Raw genomic sequence first — 19,469 nt, 5'->3', positions numbered from 1 at the left:
ATAAAGAGCTCCAACTAAAACTAATATCATAAGAAGCCCATGTAAGGCCCAAATTTTAACCAGGAATCGTCGTCGGCCCAAATAAGCAGTGTCTCCTTGCTGAAACCACCGCACACTAAACCCTAATTTCTTCAGTTTTTTTTTTGACCTTGAGTATAAATACCGAGATTTCACTGAACCTCCAAATCTCTCGCTCTGTTACGCCATTTTCGTGAGTTAAGAAGAAGAAACACTAGAGTCTCTCCCCCCACACCAAAAACCTCTAAAACCATGGCCGAGGGACTTGTGTTGAAGGGTACTATGCGCGCCCACACCGATATGGTCACCGCCATCGCTACACCGATCGACAATTCCGACATCATCGTCACAGCGTCGCGTGACAAATCCATCATCCTCTGGAAACTCACCAAGGACGACAAGTCTTACGGTGTTGCTCAGCGTAGGCTCACAGGTCACTCTCATTTCGTTGAAGATGTGGTTCTCTCATCGGACGGTCAGTTCGCACTCTCCGGAAGCTGGGACGGTGAGCTTCGTCTCTGGGATCTAGCTACCGGCGTCTCAACCCGTCGTTTCGTCGGACACACGAAAGATGTGCTCTCCGTTGCGTTCTCCGTTGATAACCGTCAGATCGTATCTGCCTCCCGTGACCGTACGATCAAGCTGTGGAACACACTCGGTGAATGCAAGTACACAATCTCCGAAGGTGATGGTCACAAGGAATGGATTAGCTGTGTTAGGTTTAGCCCCAACACGCTTGTGCCCACCATTGTCTCTGCTTCGTGGGATCACACCGTCAAAGTGTGGAACCTACAGAACTGTAAGCTGAAGAACTCTCTTGTTGGACACACGGGTTACCTCAACACTGTTGCTGTCTCGCCTGATGGTTCGCTGTGCGCCAGTGGTGGCAAAGATGGTGTTATCTTGTTGTGGGATTTGGCTGAGGGAAAGAAGCTTTACTCGCTTGAGGCTGGCTCTATCATTCACTCGCTTTGCTTCAGTCCTAACAGATACTGGCTTTGTGCTGCGACAGAGAACAGCATTAAGATCTGGGATCTTGAGAGCAAGACTGTTGTTGAGGACTTGAAGGTTGACCTCAAGGCTGAGGCTGAGAAGGCTGATGGTGGCGTTGGAACTGGTAACCAGAAGAAGGTATGTCATTATTCATATATAGTAATTGGTTGTTCGATAGTGATTGGTTCTCTTGTTTATACAAAACATCGTTTGTGTTGCAATTGATTGTTTTAGTGAATGCACCAAAATGTAGTGATGATTTTGTACTAGTGTGTATGACCAAAAAATGAATTTTTGGTTTGAAATTGCATAAAAATGTTACTAGGAGTAGTTACTTTTTAGCTTTGAAACTTGGGGTTTCATTCTCTGAAATGTTACTCTGCTGTCTGCTTCAAAGGTTTTGACTTTGATGTTAACACATAGGAAGAGATTGATTGGTTATGTTTCTAAAGGGATTGTGTGTAATAAAAATGCAGGTGATCTACTGCACAAGCTTGAACTGGAGTGCAGATGGAAGCACATTGTTCAGTGGTTACACTGATGGAGTTGTCAGGGTCTGGGGTATTGGTCGTTACTAGAGACAAGATGAAGAAGAGGATGAAGAAGACTGATGAGTGGTGTTACAAATTCTCCAGACAAAAATTAGCTGTTTTTTTAAGTTTCTCCAATTTTTCCAGACTGGGTCAGTAATGTATTAGTCCCTCCCAAAACCTCTATGTTGGCAATTTTTGTTTAATTTCCAGAAAGAACAACAAAGTCAAAACGCCGATACATTGATTGTCATTAGATCACTGTATTAAAAGGGCACGATTTTGATTGCTATTACATTCCTGGTCTTAGAATGGTTCAGCCATCATTTCACTACTCTAATGTTGCGGTTCTGGTGCAAGAGTAATATCATTCTTCTCTCTATCTCGCTTGTCTAAATATTATTTTGGGCTACATTAAAAGCCCACTAGTTCAGATTCTTTAGCCGACGATCGTCCTTGGCGCACACACTTGAGCTAGGGTTTTATTATGTCTTTCAAAATTTGTTACCACCAGAAGCAGAGGAGACTTTCTTCTTAAGCTTTTAAGCTTTTAAACCTAACTTACTTGTGTAACACCAATCTTTGCTGATGATGCTCTCTGATCTTCCAAGCGATTTGGCAGAGGAAGTGCTTGTTAGGCTTCCAGTGACATCGATGAGAGCAGTGCGATTCGTTTGCAAAAAGTGGAACACGTTAACCAAAGAAGAGAGTTTTACAAAGAAGCACGTTGCTCGAGCCAACGCAGCAGCAGCAAGGGAGGTGGTTATGGTGATGAGTGATCAAATTTATCTGATGAGCGTCAACCTCCGTGGAATTCACAACAACGTTGACCCGCCAATAAACCATCTAGGCAAACTCGTTAGCCTTACCGATAGATGGAGTCGATATGTCTGAAGTCTTTCACTGTGATGGTTTGTTGTTATGCATCACGAGAGACCGCACTAGGTTCGTTGTTTGGAATCCGTATTGCGGCCAAACCCGGTATTTCAACCGAAAGGACGTGATGGACAAGTATGCTATTGGATACGAGAGGGACAAGTATGCTATTGGATACGAGACGAGAGAATCGAGCGGCCGCAGCTATAAAGTTTTAAGATTTGGTGAATTTAATTCGGAATACGTTTATTATGAACTTGACTATATCAACTCATCTGAAACGCGGATGGTGATTATCCCTACGGTTATCACTGCGGACTGGTTTATACCTTATCATCAACGTGGCGTGTCTCTCAAAGGAAATACTTATTGGTATTGTCAGTCAAAGTCTAATGCAGGAGGAAGAGTATTCTTCTTAGTCTGTTTTGATTTTACAAGAGAGAGATTTGGACCGCATCTAAGTCTACCGTTTCTCTCTTATACGGGAGATACTCTAAGTATATCTAGTGTTAGAGATGAGCAACTTGCAGTGTTATTTCAGCAAGAGGATACATTACATATGGAGATATGGATTACGACAGAGATTGAGCCCGAAACAGTGTCGTGGAGCAAGCTGTTCTTTGCGGTGGATGGTTTACATATTCCGGTTCCGGGTCGTCGCTTTGGGAGTTTCTTTGTTGACGAGGAGAAGAAAGTTGTCGTTGTTTTTGAAAAAGAGTACTGCAGAGAAATGTGGGAGAGCAACATAGCTGCTTATATCATTGGAGAGGATGGAATTATCACAAAAGTAGATTTAGGAAAAGCTGTAAGCACTTCTTCTTATCATCCACAAATGTGCTCTTGTGTTCCAAGTCTAGCGCAAATCAAATTAAATGACCACAACTGTAAAGCTGAGGAACTCTCTCTCTCGTTTAACACCTTAACACGCTCTGGCTTTCTTGCCTAATGATTCATCATGCGCCAGTTACTAGAGTTTGAGCTGAAGAAGACAGAGAAGACGATGATGAATGTTACGAACTCCCCCTTAAAAAAAATGCTTTTTCCCGTGACTGGCTCTTATGTAAAATCTCAATTTTGACAACTTTTGGTAAGTTTCAATAAAAGAACCAAAATGCTGATGCATCATGGATCATATACTATCTCAATATATCAAAAGGTCACCACTTAACATTCTTGATCGTTTTGATCTTTTAACCTCACACTAAAAACGGCAAGGTGTCTGTTTATAAAAATCTCAGATAGAACGGAGTTTTTCCACAGGGACATTAAAAAGTATTCTCTCTCTCACATATCTTTTATTAACGGCACCAATGGCTGCAACGGATTTATGAAGCTGAGAGGAGAAGATAGTAATGGCGGTGGTTTCTGCAGGTGCTTTAGCTTATCCTCCTTCTTTATCCGTCCGCGCCACCCTTAATCCTGAGACTAAAGATGAACAACAACAAGGGAGCACTAGCTCTACCCAGAAATTTACTTACAGTCGAGCTTCTCCGGCTGTCCGATGGCCACATTTGAATCTCCGGGAGACTTACGATTCAACACCGTCGCAATCCGTTCCTACTCCGGTTTCTCCCACCGATACAACGGATTCAGGCGAAATCGTCGATTCAATTGGCTTTAACGAGCAGCAGGAAAAGACGAAAGATGATGAAGCCGCCGCCGCCGCCGTCGTGGTGGCGAGTCGGAGAAGGAGAGTGAAGAAATTGAATAAGGTGGCTTTGATAAAGGCCAAGGATTGGAGAGAGAGGGTGAAGTTTCTTACGGATAAGATTCTAAGCCTGAAACCTAATCAGTTCGTCGCGGATGTACTCGATGCTCGTCCCGTTCAGATGACTCCTACGGATTACTGTTTCGTTGTTAAATCGGTTGGTCAGGTGAGCTGGCAACGAGCTCTTGAAGTTTTTGAGTGGCTCAATCTCCGTCATTGGCACTCACCTAATGCTCGTATGGTCGCGGCTATACTCGGTGTTTTGGGACGGTGGAATCAGGAATCGCTTGCTGTTGAGATTTTCACTAGGGCTGAGCCAACGGTAGGAGACACGGTTCAAGTGTACAACGCGATGATGGGTGTTTATTCTCGTAGTGGCAAGTTTTCCAAAGCACAGGAGTTGCTCGACGCAATGCGTCAGAGAGGGTGTGTTCCGGACCTTATTAGTTTCAATACTCTTATCAACGCTAGGCTTAAGTCTGGTGGGGTGACTCCGAATCTTGCTGTTGAGTTATTAGATATGGTGAGGAATTCGGGTCTTAGGCCTGATGCTATCACTTACAACACTCTTCTTAGTGCCTGTTCGCGGGATTCTAATTTGGAGGGTGCAGTGAAGGTTTTTGAGGACATGGAAGCTCATCGTTGTCAGCCTGACTTGTGGACTTATAATGCCATGATATCTGTTTATGGGAGATGTGGGCTTGCTGCTGAAGCTGAGAGCCTCTTCACGGAGCTGGAGCTTAAAGGTTATTCCCCTGATGCAGTGACATACAACTCTTTGCTCTATGCTTTTGCTAGAGAAAGAAATACGGAGAAGGTGAAAGAGGTGTACCAAGAAATGCAGAAAATGGGGTTTGGGAAAGACGAGATGACTTATAACACGATCATTCACATGTATGGCAAGCAGGGGCAACTTGATCTTGCGCTACAGCTTTATAAAGACATGAAAGGTCTGTCAGGTAGAAACCCTGATGCTATTACTTACACTGTTTTGATCGATTCACTTGGAAAAGCAAACAGAACCGTGGAAGCCGCAGCTATAATGTCTGAGATGCTCGATGCTGGGATTAAACCAACTCTGCAGACATACAGTGCTCTAATCTGCGGTTATGCCAAGGCTGGGAAGCGAGAAGAGGCTGAGAATACTTTCAGTTGCATGTTGCGCTCAGGCACTAAACCTGATAATTTAGCGTATTCTGTAATGTTGGATGTATTACTAAGAGGCAACGAGACAAGAAAGGCGTGGGTTTTATATCGTGATATGATTTCTGACTGTCAGACACCGTCTCACAGTCTGTATGAGTTGATGATACTTGGACTTATGAAGGAAAATAGGTCAGACGACATTCAGAAAACCATTAGAGACATGGAAGAATTGTGTGGCATGAACCCACTAGAGATTTCATCAGTTCTTGTTAAGGGTGAATGCTTTGACCTTGCTGCTAGACAGTTGAAAGTGGCTATCACCAATGGGTATGACCTGGAAAACGACACTCTATTGCCTATCTTGGGTTCCTACAGTTCATCAGGCAGGCATTCAGAAGCGTTTGAGTTACTTGAATTTTTAAAAGAACACGCCAGTGGATCTAAAAGTCTTATAAATGAAGCTCTAATTGTTCTACATTGCAAGGATAACAATATAAGTGCTGCTCTAGATGAATATTTTGCTGACCCATGTGTTCATGGCTGGTGTTGTGGCAGTTCTACCATGTATGAGACTCTATTACATTGCTGTGTAGCAAATGAACATTACCCCGACGCTTCTCAAGTTTTCTCTGACCTGAGACTATCTGGCTGCGAAGCTTCAGAAAGTGTTTGTAAAAGCATGGTTGTTGTGTATTGCAAGCTTGGCTTTCCAGAGACAGCTCATCAAGTGGTTAATCAAGCTGAGACCAAAGGCTTCCACTTTGCATGTTCGCCTATGTATACTGATATCATTGAGGCTTATGGAAAACTAAAGCTATGGCAGAAAGCGGAGAGTGTGGTTGGCAACCTAAGACAAAGTGGACGAACACCTGATCTTAAGACATGGAACAGCTTGATGTCGGCTTATGCTGAGTGTGGCTGTTATGAGCGGGCAAGAGCTATTTTTAACACTATGATGAGGGATGGTCCATCTCCTACTGTTGAATCCATCAATATCTTGTTGCATGCTTTGTGTGTTGATGGGAGACTTGAAGAGCTCTACGTTGTTGTTGAAGAATTGCAAGATATGGGCTTTAAGATTAGCAAAAGCTCCATTCTTTTGATGCTTGACGCATTTGCCCGGGCTGGAAATATTTTTGAGGTGAAGAAGATATACAGTAGCATGAAAGCAGCTGGTTACTTACCCACAATTCGCCTTTATAGGATGATGATTGAGCTTCTCTGCAAAGGGAAACGAGTTAGAGATGCTGAAATTATGGTCTCTGAAATGGAAGAGGCCAGTTTCAAGGTCGAGCTCGCTATATGGAATTTCATGCTGAAGATGTATACGGCCATCGAGGATTACAAGAAGACAGTTCAAGTATACCAGAGGATAAAAGAAACTGGACTGGAACCAGATGAGACCACTTACAATACTCTGATCATAATGTATTGTAGAGACAGACGACCAGAAGAAGGGTACTTGCTGATGCAGCGAATGAGAAATATTGGTCTGGACCCAAAACTGGACACATACAAGAGCTTGATCTCTGCTTTTGGTAAGCAAAAATGCCTCGAACAAGCTGAACAACTGTTTAACGAGCTTCTTTCCAAAGGTTATAAACTAGACCGTTCATTTTACCACACGATGATGAAAATATTCCGAGATTCTGGGAGTGACTCTAAGGCAGAGAAATTGTTGCAAATGATGAAGAGTGCAGGAATAGAACCAACACTTGCTACAATGCATTTGCTTATGGTTTCATATAGTTCGTCAGGAAATCCCCAAGAAGCTGAAAAAGTTCTTAGTAACCTGAAAGAAACAGACGTGGAACTAACAACTCTGCCTTATAGTTCAGTTATTGATGCTTACCTTCGGAGCAAAGATTATAACAGTGGAATAGAAAGGCTTTTGGAAATGAAGAAAGAGGGCCTGGAGCCAGACCACAGGATATGGACTTGCTTTGTCAGGGCAGCGAGTTTCTCCAAGGAAAAAAGTGAAGTCATATTGCTGCTGAAAGCTCTTCAAGATATTGGTTTTGATCTTCCTATCAGGTATGGATGATCTGATGCATTCCTTAAAAATGATTGGTCTGTTGTTAGTCATGTTTATGGTTTATTATTAATATATTGTAAATTTGATACAAGATCATCATTTAGTACTAATAATTATGATTTTTTGTATGGCCTTTGATGATACCTACCAGGCTTTTAGCTGGAAGACCTGAGTTGTTAGTTCCTGAGGTGGATGAATGGTTTGAGAAACTGAAACCCATAGAAGACAATGCTGCTCTCAATTTTGCTAATGCTCTTTTAAACCTTCTCTGGGCGTTTGAACTCAGAGCTACTGCATCATGGGTATTCCAATTGGCAATCAAAAGGGGTATCTTCAGTCGCGATGTTTTTAGGTCAGTCGTCTAAACAGATGTTCATGAATGGTGTTAACACTCACCCTTGAACTGGTCAACACTTGTTTCTCGTGAAAACGTTTTCGAATGCACCGAGTATTTAGCAGTCACATTTGCGATTGACTTTGATATTTCAGGGTGGCGGACAAAGACTGGGGTGCTGATTTCAGAAGATTGTCGGGAGGTGCAGCACTTGTTGCCCTGACTCTATGGCTTGACCACATGCAGGCAATTCATCTTATTCTTCTCTCTTAATATCTATGCATCTTCACATCATATTCAACAGATCCCTTCATAACTGAAGATCGTACGACAATCAATCTCCTATTCACCAATAACCCTCAACCTCTGCTACAATTCTTCTCCCATTTTCAGGATGCATCACTTGAAGGGTACCCAGAGTCTCCAAAATCAGTTGTCTTAATCACAGGGACCGCAGAGTACAACGGTATATCCCTGGACAAAACGCTGAAGGCATGTCTCTGGGAGATGGGTTCTCCATTTCTTCCCTGCAAGACGAGAACTGGGCTTCTAGTGGCCAAAGCTCACTCTCTGAGAATGTGGTTGAAGGACTCACCGTTCTGCTTCGACTTGGAGCTAAAAGACTCGGTGTCGTTACCAGAATCAACCTCAATGGACCTGATCGACGGGTGTTTCATAAGACGTGGACTTGTTCCTGCGTTTAACCACATCAAAGAGAGACTTGGCGGGTTTGTGTCACCAAAGAAGTTTTCTAGACTGGCATTGCTACCAGACGAAATGAGAGAACGAGTGATAAAGACAGATATAGAAGGACATAGACAGAAGATAGAGAAGATGAAGAAAAATAAGGGAAATGAAGTGATTAGTGTTAACCCTCGAAAGAAGTTCGTCAGAAAGTAAGTGATGTCATGATATTGTACTCTCATATTGTATAAAGTTTTGATTTTTCTTTTTGTGGATACTAATTAGAAATTTAGAAATAAGTGTCTTCATGTAATATTTGTCAATTATTAATAGGATTAATAAATCAAAAAGAGTATTACAATTTACATCTAACAACTTTTTCCCGTTGAATTAAAAATTGTACACATACTCGATTACTGTTTTCTACAAATGCCTAGGTTCAACTTATTTATTGTTGAATTCAAGATATTTTCTTTGTTGTTAAAAATTAAAATCAGTGAAACTATTCGTTTTCTATAAAGATGCGTGGATTAGACATATTTTATACATACAACAATTTTCAAAATTTTCAAGAGCGAAAGAAACACCTAATTTGGTGCGTCTTGGTTCTTGATAGGAACTACTGCAGACACTTTCCTCCTCTTAGGCGTAAGTTTTTTTAAACCAGTGGTGTTGTTGGCAGTTGCTGCAACACGTTTGCGCCTTCGTCTTTGTTTCTCCACTCCAATGTCTTGGATCTCGTAATACGGTTCCACTTCCAACAACCTCCCCTCTCCTCCATTGTTTGGTTCATTTTCACAAACAGTCTCATTCTCTTGTCTACAAACATCTCCTGAGCATTTCTCTAATCCTTTCCTCCGTCTCTTTGGTTGCCTCTCTGCATCTGACTTCTTCCGTCTGCATCAACAAAACAGTGAATTTAGATTCACAAAAGCTGTGCAATTGTGTGTGTGTGTGTGTGTGTGCGTGTGTAAGGAATAATCAATTAACTTACTTGGCTTTGCCTTTCTTCTTCAGGGCTACACTAACGGGTTCTGGCTCTAGAGATATATTCGGTAGTGCCAAAATAGCGCCTGTGACAAGAGCAGGTCGCTCTGATTCCCGGTCAACAAAATTACCTACAATAGCTTCTTTCCGTAACCTTCTAGCTTCTTGTAAAAGAGCCACTTGATGAGGATATAAAGTCTTCCATCTTCTCAGGCACTGATTGTCAGTACGACAAGACAGATCCGAAGCCACCTTGGACCAGCTATATCCATGTTTTGCAATTGCTTCTCTCAACTTTTCATCCTCTTCCTTAGTCCACTTCCCACGATTTAAATTGGGCTCTAAACAATTTACCCATCTCTCTCGACACTGAGTCGCAGTACGTCCAGGAACAAACTGAGAAATCTTATGCCAGTTTTGAGATCCAAAGAGTGTCACAGCTACTTTCACACGTTTGTCTTCCTCTAAGCTCCATCTTCCTTTTCTTGTAGGGCGAAGGGACTTTTTCCATCTGAGTATAGAGAGGAAGGAAATCAGATAAACCATTTAAACATGCATCTGAATGCGACTCAGTGTCGCATTCTAAAATCCTAGAAAAATGTCATCAATGGGTTTATATTGAGGTTATGATAAAATCCCACATCGGCTAAACATGGACTTGATGGGTGGTTTATAAAACCCTATAGACTTTTTTTTCTCCCTAACAAACTAGCTCTTGAGACAAATCGGACTAAAATATATTTAAATTCATATAATTTGGTAGATGGAGGGAAACGTACGAGGCTACCTCTTCTTAAACAAAATAGTCAAACATACTGCAGAATTTGATATCTATCTCATAAAGAAAGGAGTGAATGTAAAAGATAAAAACTGACCTATTTGAGCACTGAGGTCCAGTTCTTCCTTTTAATACATTTGCAACAGATTGCCAGTCTTTATCGCCAAATAACTCTACTGCACCACGAAGTTGGTCATCTTCCTCTGAAGTCCATTCTTTCTTCAATATGCTTGCATTCAAGCTTCTCTGATATCGAGCCAAACATTGAAATGGGGTCCTATTTGTCCCTAGTGATACGGCGATATCAAGCCAGTCTGTAAGACCCTTTTCTTCGATAATTCGGAGTAGGTTTTTGTCCTCTGCTTCAGTCCACGGACCGTGGTTAATCAATGGATCTTCCGAGCTCATCCACCTACAATGAGGCAAGTTAAAAAACTGAAATCTCAAAACAAGAGACAGAGTGATGGTATATGAAATGTGCACCCATAGATATGATTAAAAGCTGATTTATCTTCAAAACCAGAGTTCAACTAGAGGAGGAACTTACCGAGCTTCACATTCTGCAGCAGAACGGTCTTTGATATCCAAGGAATCCCAATTAATTTTCGGAAGAAACTGCCTAATCATTTCTGGTGTTATCTCAAGATTTCGGATCGATTCATTGATGGCGTCTATATCATATGTAGATCCTTCCAAATCACTGTTAAGAAATTGCGGTCAGGCAAACTCTTTCAGAAAAATATAACGAAAAGACTTGAAACTAATTCTGCATCAGAAATTATCAAAGCAGCAGATTTAAGGGTACTAGGCACCAGAATATGATAGCACTATAAAAGAGGATGAGCAAGTAGTACCTGGACTGTTCGATAGCTTCATAAAGTAGTATCTTTTGAACTTCTTGTTTTAGACCTTTTGCAAGGTTTTTGTTCTCCTCAGTAGACCATTTTCTCCGTTCCACTGAAACTGGATATTTCTCTAGTGCCATCCTATAATCTGCAACACAAGGGTTTTCCGGTGGACCCAACAGCAACGGAGATGTCTTTTTATCATTACCCTACCAAAAAAAAAACAGAGAATTTAAGATTAAGAAATTTTTCCCATCAGAGTCTAGAGAAAACAAAGACTACAAAACAACAGCAGAGGCAGGAAAACAGATCAAAGTATTACCTCGGAGCTATCACAAGGCACAGATTTTCGTGTTGAGATTAATTCCACACGAGGATCTTTCCTCTGAACAAGTGCCAGTTTAGTAATTCTCTTGCAAGAAGCTTGGAAATCTTTTACTATTTTAACATTTTTCTTGTGTTTCTCGTTCTGCTCAATTGTTGCTTCAATTACTTCCAATTTTCTTCTAAGAAATTTCTGATATGCCCTGTTCTTCCTGATTGCATCAACAAAGGCTTGTGCAGCTTCAGGGAAAGTTGAGCTCCCTGGCATAAGAGATAACTGGCTTGTCTCAAGGTGGTCATGAGGCTCAGCGGAAGTAATTTCATGTACATCAGCAGAATGGCCATCTTGTACATCCTCAGAATCTGGCACTGTGACAATTGATTTCCCGTGATCTGGAAAGCTTTCACAAGTATTAGATCTACTCAGTATTTCGCGTGAAGGTTCATTGTCCGAGTCATGTACCTGCTTTTTCTTCCCGGCAGAATCATTCATGAAATTTCCCTCCGTATCTGCAGAAGTAAGAAATGATAAGCATATTTTCCACCTAAAATACAGGATAAAGAAAGACAAGCAAGCCCACATTTTTACACACGAATTCATCATATCATCAATCAACAAACATAAGAAGAGAGAGAGTTTCTAACTTATTATTCCATCAGGGACAATACATAGATGCATAAATAGACTGTCAAACCCCAAATAAAAATATGAAAACTCCGGCACCTTTCACACTGAGTGTACCTTCCAATAATGCAACCGAAGGAGAACCAAATTAATCTTACCATCTGCAAAACTATCTTAAACCACTTGAGAAGCAGAGTCTTCAGATAACCATAGAAGGAACATTTCCAGAAGTAACACAGAAACAATATCTAACGAAATCAGTAGCTATAACCCAAATAGAAATAAACCAAACAAAGTAAAGAGAAAGTTCACAATTGAGCTCACCGAAATTTGCATAAGCAGAGAACCGCCTACGAATAACACGAAGAGTTTCAAAGGCGCCATCTTCGTCGTCGTCATCGTCGGATAAACCAATGGGAGGAATGGGCACATCCATGGACAATGCTAATTGGCTCGTAATACTACGAATCATCTCGAAATCATCTTCACTCTCCGAATCCGAGGGCAATGATAAACCCACGGGAGGACCACTGCTCAATTCCGCATCCTTGGACGATGGTAATTGGCTCCTAATGCTACGAAGCATCTCGAAATCGTCTTCGTTCTCCGAATCCGACGGCATCGCTTCACCACCGTCTCCATCAGCTTCAATTGAATTGGTTTTAGCGGCGAATTGATCGGAATTAGCGTCGGAGACCATACAGGCGCGTCTTATGTCTTCGAAGTCGATGTCGTCTTCCTCGTCATCGTCATCATCGCCGTAAGCCTCGTATAGGCTGCTCCGGTTCATCGCGTTACAGATTGAGAAAAGCGTCTATCGGAAAGCGAAATCGAAGAACGTAAAAGAAACGGCTCCGAGAGAAAAAGGTTTTATGTATAAGAAGAACGAAGAAGAAGATGAAAGGTTTCTCTCATCTAAGGTTTAATTTATGCTTACGGGTCTGAACAATTTAATATGGCGGCATCATAACAAACGGGTCGGGTCGACTCGGTTCGGATCTGATAGTGATTAGGTCGTAATCGTTTGGACCATTGTAAAACCTTGGAATTAAAAACACGATTTTTAATTAATTAGACAACCAAACATAGAGAACCGGTCCAACCGGATTATATTGTCTACCATTACCACCATTAACGGTTAAAAGAGTCAAATCTCACAAAAGTGGGTTAGTTCAGAGGCATGGTTTTTTACGATTTCTTTGGTTCGGATAACTCCTACCGAATCAATCAAAACCAATACTAACCAGAACCGTAGCTGAATCAAACTACACATAACATGGTCTTAAAGGCACTACACTTGGCCATATATACCGATAAATATAGACATAGATACTAAAAGATGGGAATCAACAAAGCTTAGTGTCGAAGTTGAGAGCGATTCCCATGCTGAACAGCTCCTGACACAGAAGCTTAGCTCCATAAGGAACATAAACCCTTACCACATGGTCTGGGGATTCGCAGACTCTACAGTATGGTCCTCTGATCTTTTTTCCACTGCTTGGAGTCCTCTCGATCACATTCGCATAGGTTTTACATTTTCTTCAGATATGCATCTGAGAAGAGTCACTGAGGGTGAAGAGACGTTCGTGCAGATTAGCAGAAGCACCATGAGCTATTAGGCAGTCTCGCTCCATTTCTCCAAACTTTATCCCGCCGAACCTCTTCCTGTCTGCAACTGGCTGCCTTGTGAGCGGGTGGACTGGTCCAGTGTTTCTGAATTTCACTTTGTCCTCTGACATGTGGACAAGTCGCTGGTAGAAAGTTGGCTCCATGAATATGAGAGAGCGCATCATCTCGCTTGCTCTACCGTTGTAGACCCTTTCGTTTCCCCATCTTGAAAACCCAGCCCTAACCACAAATATTTACCATTGGCAATGAATGAATCAGCCAATCAGGAATTAAGAACCAACAAATAATCTAAGAAAGGTTCAACAAATTAAACAGATAATCACAAAGCTCACAAGGAGCCCATTAGTCCTCTGGCTCTAACTAATTATACTGGTACATGGAGCCCATTTTTGTGTATTCTCTTCACGTTTTTCAGGCACAATGGTAAAAACTAATCAACCAGAGAACATCGAACTTCTTAATTTTTCAGTCTTACATAGATATTTTCCCGTCATATATAAGTCATGTTCACTTCTAGTACTCCTAGGAAACAAAACAAAGATCCACGATGACATGTTTCAAGTAAGGTGCTCAAATCTAGTTTAGTGCCTATCATGTCAACTTTTGGAAATTCTGTAGCCAAAGTACCCAAGTTCAAACATCTTCAATCAGGCAATATAATTAATAATTAGTTACTGCCCTTAATGATATCATCCATTTGTAATCCCTAGGAACCAATGTCAATCTATAATAGCATATAAGTCAATATTACGTTTTACGAGCTAAAACCAAAAGTCAAAGTGTGAAGAACGGACCTGTGAAGCTGCTCTGTGATTTCAGTGATACTGGGAGTGGAGAAAGGAGTTGCATGACGTGTCAATTTGGTGTATGCGGCAGATTATGTCATGTTATGAAGCCTGGCATGCCATGGGAAAAAATCAAGCTCCTTGTCATCGGAAAAGAATGTGGGCTTCTCCAAGGTGACTTTTCCGAATTTCACAGTTGCGTATCTCCAACAATTTTCTTTCTTCTTGGTTGGATCTAAAGACGGTTCCACAAGCATCTCCCCAAAGAATCAAAAACGTTCTGAAGCCCGTGTTCAATAAAGAAGTTGTAGGAGTTGAGCTGATGACTTATGAGTCCATACTTGTCAAAGAAGGATGTCGCAGCTTGTTTGCAAAACCTCTGGAGAGAGAACTTTCACCAATCTCAGAGAGATTGATCTGCCCAGAAGCCTCAATCTCGTCAATATCCATCTCATTAATGTCCATATCTGGTATACCTCAACAAACACTGTACGAACACAGGAACCAAATTAAAAAAAAACCCCAAACACAGACAGATAAAATGATTAAGAAGTCGTGAAAAAATCATGAGCCAAGGAAATGCATCTTGCATGTTGCGATCTATAATGAATAAAGCTTAACAACATGATACAACCAAAATTTTCAACCCTTAGAACCGAATCATTCTCCAAAACAAAGGAAACTAAAGCATATTTCTCCAGAATTTTTCAAAGCTCAAAAGCAGAATCAAAGCGTTAATAACCTAAATCGGGTACCTGAAATTGCTTAAGCTGGCACGAAGACGGAGTAAAACGGCGGTTCCGGAGGAACGGAGAATAAACGACGCCCGGAAAATCGCTGAAGATGCGGAGAGATTCGCCGAAAAAGACGAAGAGAGTACAAAACCCTTGGCCTCAGAGCGAAGCCAGTCTAAACCAAGTGATGAAATAAAGAGAGTGTCGCTTGTTTTAAAATGACGTCTATGTCCTTTAAGTTGTTCTCGCGTTGGTGTCCATTTAGTTTAATATCAAGGGTAATCCCGTCAATTTGAATAAGAACTCTTGGTTTTTCTTTTTTGAACAATTTTGAAAAAGTTTAGAAATAGAACTCTATGCAGCAACTTTAGAAATTTGTAATGTCCTCCAAATGGGTTACGTTCAACTTAAACTCTTTTTATTGCCGTTGAAAAGTTGAAGATAATAAGAGTCGAAAGTACAATTCAAAATAAACAAAGTCACTGTTTTTTATTCATCGATCTACCCATCCCTTGAAATCTAAAACCATCCATGGACACATGAGATCATTTGTTGTTTCGTTTCAGAAGTTTTCTAAACCATTGAGCAGACATCTTGGGGTACCTCTTCAAGGTTTTGTAATCAACATAGACGATCCCAAACCTATATAATAAATGAAAACAAATATTATAACCTTTTAATTCTAAACATCATATATTGGTACAGATTTTTGATTAGCTTAATTACCTTGAAGTATATCCTGATAACCATTCGAAATTATCAAGCAAAGACCACGCAAAATATCCAACCACATTGGCTCCATCATCCGTAGCCTTCTTAAGGTTGGTTAAGTAATCTCTATAATACTTGATTCTCGTTGTGTCATGTAGTCCTTGAGCTAGAGTCACGTTTCCCGGATCATCCATACCTAAAACATGTTCAACGTACCAGTTATAAAAAAACTCTCAACATCTCTATTAATTAATCTCTTGGAAAAATAACAAAACGAAAAGAACTTTGATACCGTTCTCAGAGAGAATCATAGTTGGGTTGCCGTAGCGTTCCTTCATATACATCAAGGCCTTGTACATTCCCCATGGTACGTTGTATAACCATGTCGAGTGAGCCTATAAAATAAATCGTTTAATTCATAATTTGAGACGCTTGTATAATTGATTAGCCAAAAGAAAAGAAAAAAACATGTATATCTCACCCTTGGACCAATTGGCTTCCCCAACTTAGCAACTGCATAAGTGATCAAAATTGTCAAAATCATATATAATACTCACTGTCACGATCAAAATCTATAGATTGTAAACAAAGTCCAAAATCTATATATTCGTAGTGAATGCTCCAGTAACTTACAGCCAAACTGTACGTTCCAATCTTGTTGATAACCCAAATCCTTAGGTTTGGTGGTGGGATGTGGTTCGGACATGTAATAAGTCGTGTATTGGTTTATTCCCACGTAATCTATGGAACCTTTCACCATTTTCACTTCTTCCGCTGTGAATTTTGGAAGCCTCTCTTTCACAATGTTCTGCATTGTCTTTGGATACTCACCATATACTATTGGGTGAATAAACCTTTACCCGAAAACAAAAGATATTCCTATAAGCTCACCAAAATTTGATGGTAAAATATGAGTTTTTTATATGTAAAAAAATAATAGTTAGAACATTTTACCATCCAATATGGAAGTCTCTTGCTCTTTGAGCTGCATAATTATCTGCTTTACTTCTAGTAAGCGGTTCGTACCAAACGAAATCTAAAAGTATCCCAATTCTTCCCTTTTGTTTAGCCTAGTTCATACCAAAAGAGTCATATAGCTAGGTTTATTTCATCACATCACCTCACATCAAGAAAACATATTAGAAGTTATTTGTTTACTTGGTAATATTTGCGGTATCTTTGGACTGCTGCTGCGTGGGCCAAGATAAGGTGATGAGAGACAATGTATGGCTCGGTCGCTGAGTTTCCTTCAGTGCAATTTCCAAATGCTTTAGAGCATCTACCCGGAGCAAAAATGCCGTTATCATAACCTAGAGCAGCTACAACACGCGGCTCGTTAAATGTCATCCAGTTCTTCACTCTATCTCCAAATGTCTTGAAACAAAACTCAGCGTAATCCGCAAAATCATTCCTGCAAGATTTGCATCATCAAGTTTGTAACTTTTGTGGGATTTGTAAATGAGACCATCGAGAATATGTATATATGTTGATATGAATGTTGGTGCTTACACTACTTGTCTACCAAGCAAGCCTTTATACTTCTTTTCCAAAGCCAATGGAAGATCGTAGTGGTACAAATTTGCATAAGGTGTGATCCCTAATTAAGCGTTACATTAGATTTGTTATACTTTCTGTTACAATCAAATTTTATAAGAAACGTTATGATGATTTTGATACCTTTTTGAACCAAGTAATCGATCAATCTATTGTAGTAAGCAACTCCTTTCCAGTTGACTTTACCGCTCCCCTCTACATTCATAAGCTTGAAGTCACTATACCATCTTAGTCAAAAAAAATATAAACCATATACAGTATATGATTTTTTACATAAATAATAATATTACCAGGGAATATTCTGGACCATGAAATTGAAAATCTGTAGGCATCGAAGTTAAGTTTCTTCATCAAATCCACATCTTCCTAAAATGTGATTATCATGAACACATTTAATTAAATCAGAATGTAACACTATCGAAATTACGACTCAATAAAGAGTATATATATGTATGAATCTTTAGGATTAGTAGTTTAGTATAGTACCTTGTAACGGTGATACTGGTCCACTGTTATCTCACCCGTGGCATTCTTGGCGATAGTCCCTGTTTTGATAATTTTTAATAGTGTTGAGAAAATATGATTAATCAAGAAACCTTTCATGATTAACAGTTCAAAGTGTAAATTACCAGGAATCTTGACGAAGGCGTCCCAGATGCTTGGGCCACGACCATCTTGATGAGTCTCGCCTTCGACCTGATAAGCTGAGGTGGCGGTTCCGAACAAGAATCCTTTTGGAAAACTCTGTCTACTGAGACCTCCGGTGTCCAATTTGATGTTTTGTATGGACGGAGAGGATTCGCCGGAGGTGAGAGAAGAGAGGAGGAGGAGAATGAGGAAGAGAGGCCATGGATGTGAGATAAGGTGTCTCATGGTGAGTGAGTTTTTTGACTGTTTGGTTTGGGTGTCTTAAGGATATTTATAGGCTTTTTTAATTAAGCATTTGTTCATGATGTGATAAGATAAAATTCAAATGACTTTTTTTTTTTTTTTTTTGTTAAAGGATTTAAAAATTCAAATGACTGGGACTAGTGAGTCACCATTCAGATAAGAATATAAATCGATTTAACAATAGTTTCTAAATCATTTTAATAATTATCTTAATGTCTAGTCAGTGAAATAAAAATGAGATTTGTTACTACGTAGAGATATTATTTCTATATGATTTTCGTTACAAAAATAGATTTGTTGCCCAAAAAAAAAAAAAAGATTTGTTATCAAATTATAAATTTGAATTTATGGATGTTGGTCCATTCGGGATTTACTGCCACTATTAGATGAATTTGTTTCATGCAACATATAATTTTATGTTGATTTATGCATTGTTTTATCATCAAACTTTTTAAATGTATGAACCTTTATGAACTTGACTAGAGCAAAACTTTTCATGTTTGAAGGCCTAAATTTCCGGGATATATTAGAGAGAAAAAGTTACAATTTATAAATGATTAACTGATTTCGCCAAATACTGTAACTATTTAAATTTTAACTTTTAACATGTTTTCTGTACATCATAAAAATACAAACTTTAACATGTTTTTAAGTACGTATGTATGTTATATATAACAAACGCAGATACTTCTTATTTTCTGGTGCTGCGATGAAATGTGGATCATTTTCAAAACCGTACCGATGATATTTATTTTGGATTTTTTCTTGAATCGTTTTGAAATATACTACAAGGGTTACAGAAATTACTTTGTCTTCTTTCCTCCAGAGTCCAAACTATATAATAGTAAAATCCAGTTACAATGTTGATTATCTAATTAACAAATTTAACCAAATCGGTATATGTCCCTTTTTTATAACTTTTCTGATAATAACATACTAGTAAGTAGTATTATTATACGTACGAGAAGTGGAGAAGGAAAAAGACAAGAATGCTCGGAAGAGAATTATCGTGTTCCGGTCCACAAATTGAGAAAAGTCAGCACGCGGATCGTAAAGCGCCAAAGGGAAAAAAACGTGAAAGCACAGAAGATAACAAGGCCAAACTGGTCAAATCACAATCCATTAAGTTCAGTCCTCGTGGACCTCGAGACAGGACCATGCATGCCCCATTTTCTTAGACTTGTCCCCCCCATCTTCACGTGACTACGTAATTTTTTCTTTTTTTCTTCCTCCTATAACTCCCGATCGGAAGAGCAACAAACGGTGAGTGAATAAAAACAAA

The 19,469-nt window shown here is 39.9% G+C and overlaps 4 protein-coding genes and 2 pseudogenes across 12 annotated transcripts; 3 read left to right on the top strand and 3 right to left on the bottom strand.

Annotated features, from left to right (window-relative positions):
- The first annotated feature begins 107 nt into the window (after positions 1-107).
- On the top strand, positions 108-1,836 carry LOC104783061 (small ribosomal subunit protein RACK1x). The gene is made up of 2 exons (XM_010508148.3): positions 108-1,149; positions 1,488-1,836. Exons 1-2 carry the CDS (start codon positions 271-273, stop codon positions 1,587-1,589), a joined length of 981 nt encoding a protein of 326 aa, XP_010506450.1. The 5' UTR covers positions 108-270; the 3' UTR covers positions 1,590-1,836.
- Positions 1,837-2,129: 293 nt separating this feature from the next.
- On the top strand, positions 2,130-3,363 carry LOC104705322 (putative F-box protein At3g17620 pseudogene; annotated as a pseudogene).
- Positions 3,364-3,642: 279 nt separating this feature from the next.
- Positions 3,643-8,689, top strand: LOC104782997 (pentatricopeptide repeat-containing protein At3g18110, chloroplastic). Its single transcript, XM_087453356.1, has 4 exons — positions 3,643-7,305; positions 7,458-7,658; positions 7,796-7,886; positions 8,034-8,689. The coding sequence occupies exons 1-4, from the start codon at positions 3,770-3,772 to the stop codon at positions 8,538-8,540; spliced, it is 4,335 nt and encodes a 1,444-aa protein (XP_087309482.1). The 5' UTR covers positions 3,643-3,769; the 3' UTR covers positions 8,541-8,689.
- A 103-nt stretch (positions 8,690-8,792) lies between these two features.
- On the bottom strand, positions 8,793-12,807 carry LOC104783012 (uncharacterized). 8 transcript variants are annotated; one of them, XM_087453375.1, is made up of 8 exons: positions 12,208-12,807; positions 11,722-11,768; positions 11,257-11,651; positions 10,944-11,143; positions 10,637-10,789; positions 10,187-10,501; positions 9,319-9,822; positions 8,793-9,221 (listed from the first exon to the last, which is right to left on the bottom strand). In XM_087453375.1, the coding sequence occupies exons 3-8, from the start codon at positions 11,524-11,526 to the stop codon at positions 8,912-8,914; spliced, it is 1,752 nt and encodes a 583-aa protein (XP_087309501.1). In that variant the 5' UTR covers positions 11,527-11,651; positions 11,722-11,768; positions 12,208-12,807; the 3' UTR covers positions 8,793-8,911. The 8 variants fall into 8 exon arrangements, with proteins under 8 accessions (XP_087309501.1, XP_010506418.2, XP_010506441.2 ...); XM_010508116.2 differs by adding an exon at positions 12,042-12,080 and having other exon boundaries at positions 11,257-11,768; positions 12,208-12,310; XM_010508139.3 differs by lacking the exon at positions 12,208-12,807 and adding an exon at positions 11,983-12,080.
- A 162-nt stretch (positions 12,808-12,969) lies between these two features.
- On the bottom strand, positions 12,970-14,762 carry LOC104782987 (DNA-directed RNA polymerase D subunit 2b pseudogene; annotated as a pseudogene). The gene is made up of 3 exons (XR_015596463.1): positions 14,639-14,762; positions 14,307-14,388; positions 12,970-13,731 (listed from the first exon to the last, which is right to left on the bottom strand). The product of XR_015596463.1 is annotated as a DNA-directed RNA polymerase D subunit 2b pseudogene (transcript).
- Positions 14,763-15,427: 665 nt separating this feature from the next.
- On the bottom strand, positions 15,428-18,326 carry LOC104782979 (beta-glucosidase 44). Its single transcript, XM_010508057.3, has 12 exons — positions 17,926-18,326; positions 17,783-17,841; positions 17,587-17,662; positions 17,420-17,491; positions 17,252-17,339; positions 16,901-17,153; positions 16,697-16,812; positions 16,376-16,596; positions 16,224-16,255; positions 16,035-16,137; positions 15,758-15,938; positions 15,428-15,673 (listed from the first exon to the last, which is right to left on the bottom strand). Exons 1-12 carry the CDS (start codon positions 18,167-18,169, stop codon positions 15,577-15,579), a joined length of 1,542 nt encoding a protein of 513 aa, XP_010506359.2. The 5' UTR covers positions 18,170-18,326; the 3' UTR covers positions 15,428-15,576.
- Positions 18,327-19,469: the final 1,143 nt, after the last annotated feature.

Source organism: Camelina sativa, chromosome 1, assembly GCF_030686135.1.
Source record: "Camelina sativa cultivar CO46 ecotype springtype chromosome 1, ASM3068613v1".
NCBI classification, from domain to species: domain Eukaryota; kingdom Viridiplantae; phylum Streptophyta; class Magnoliopsida; order Brassicales; family Brassicaceae; genus Camelina; species Camelina sativa.
This window is presented reverse-complemented; position numbering and strand designations above follow the sequence as displayed.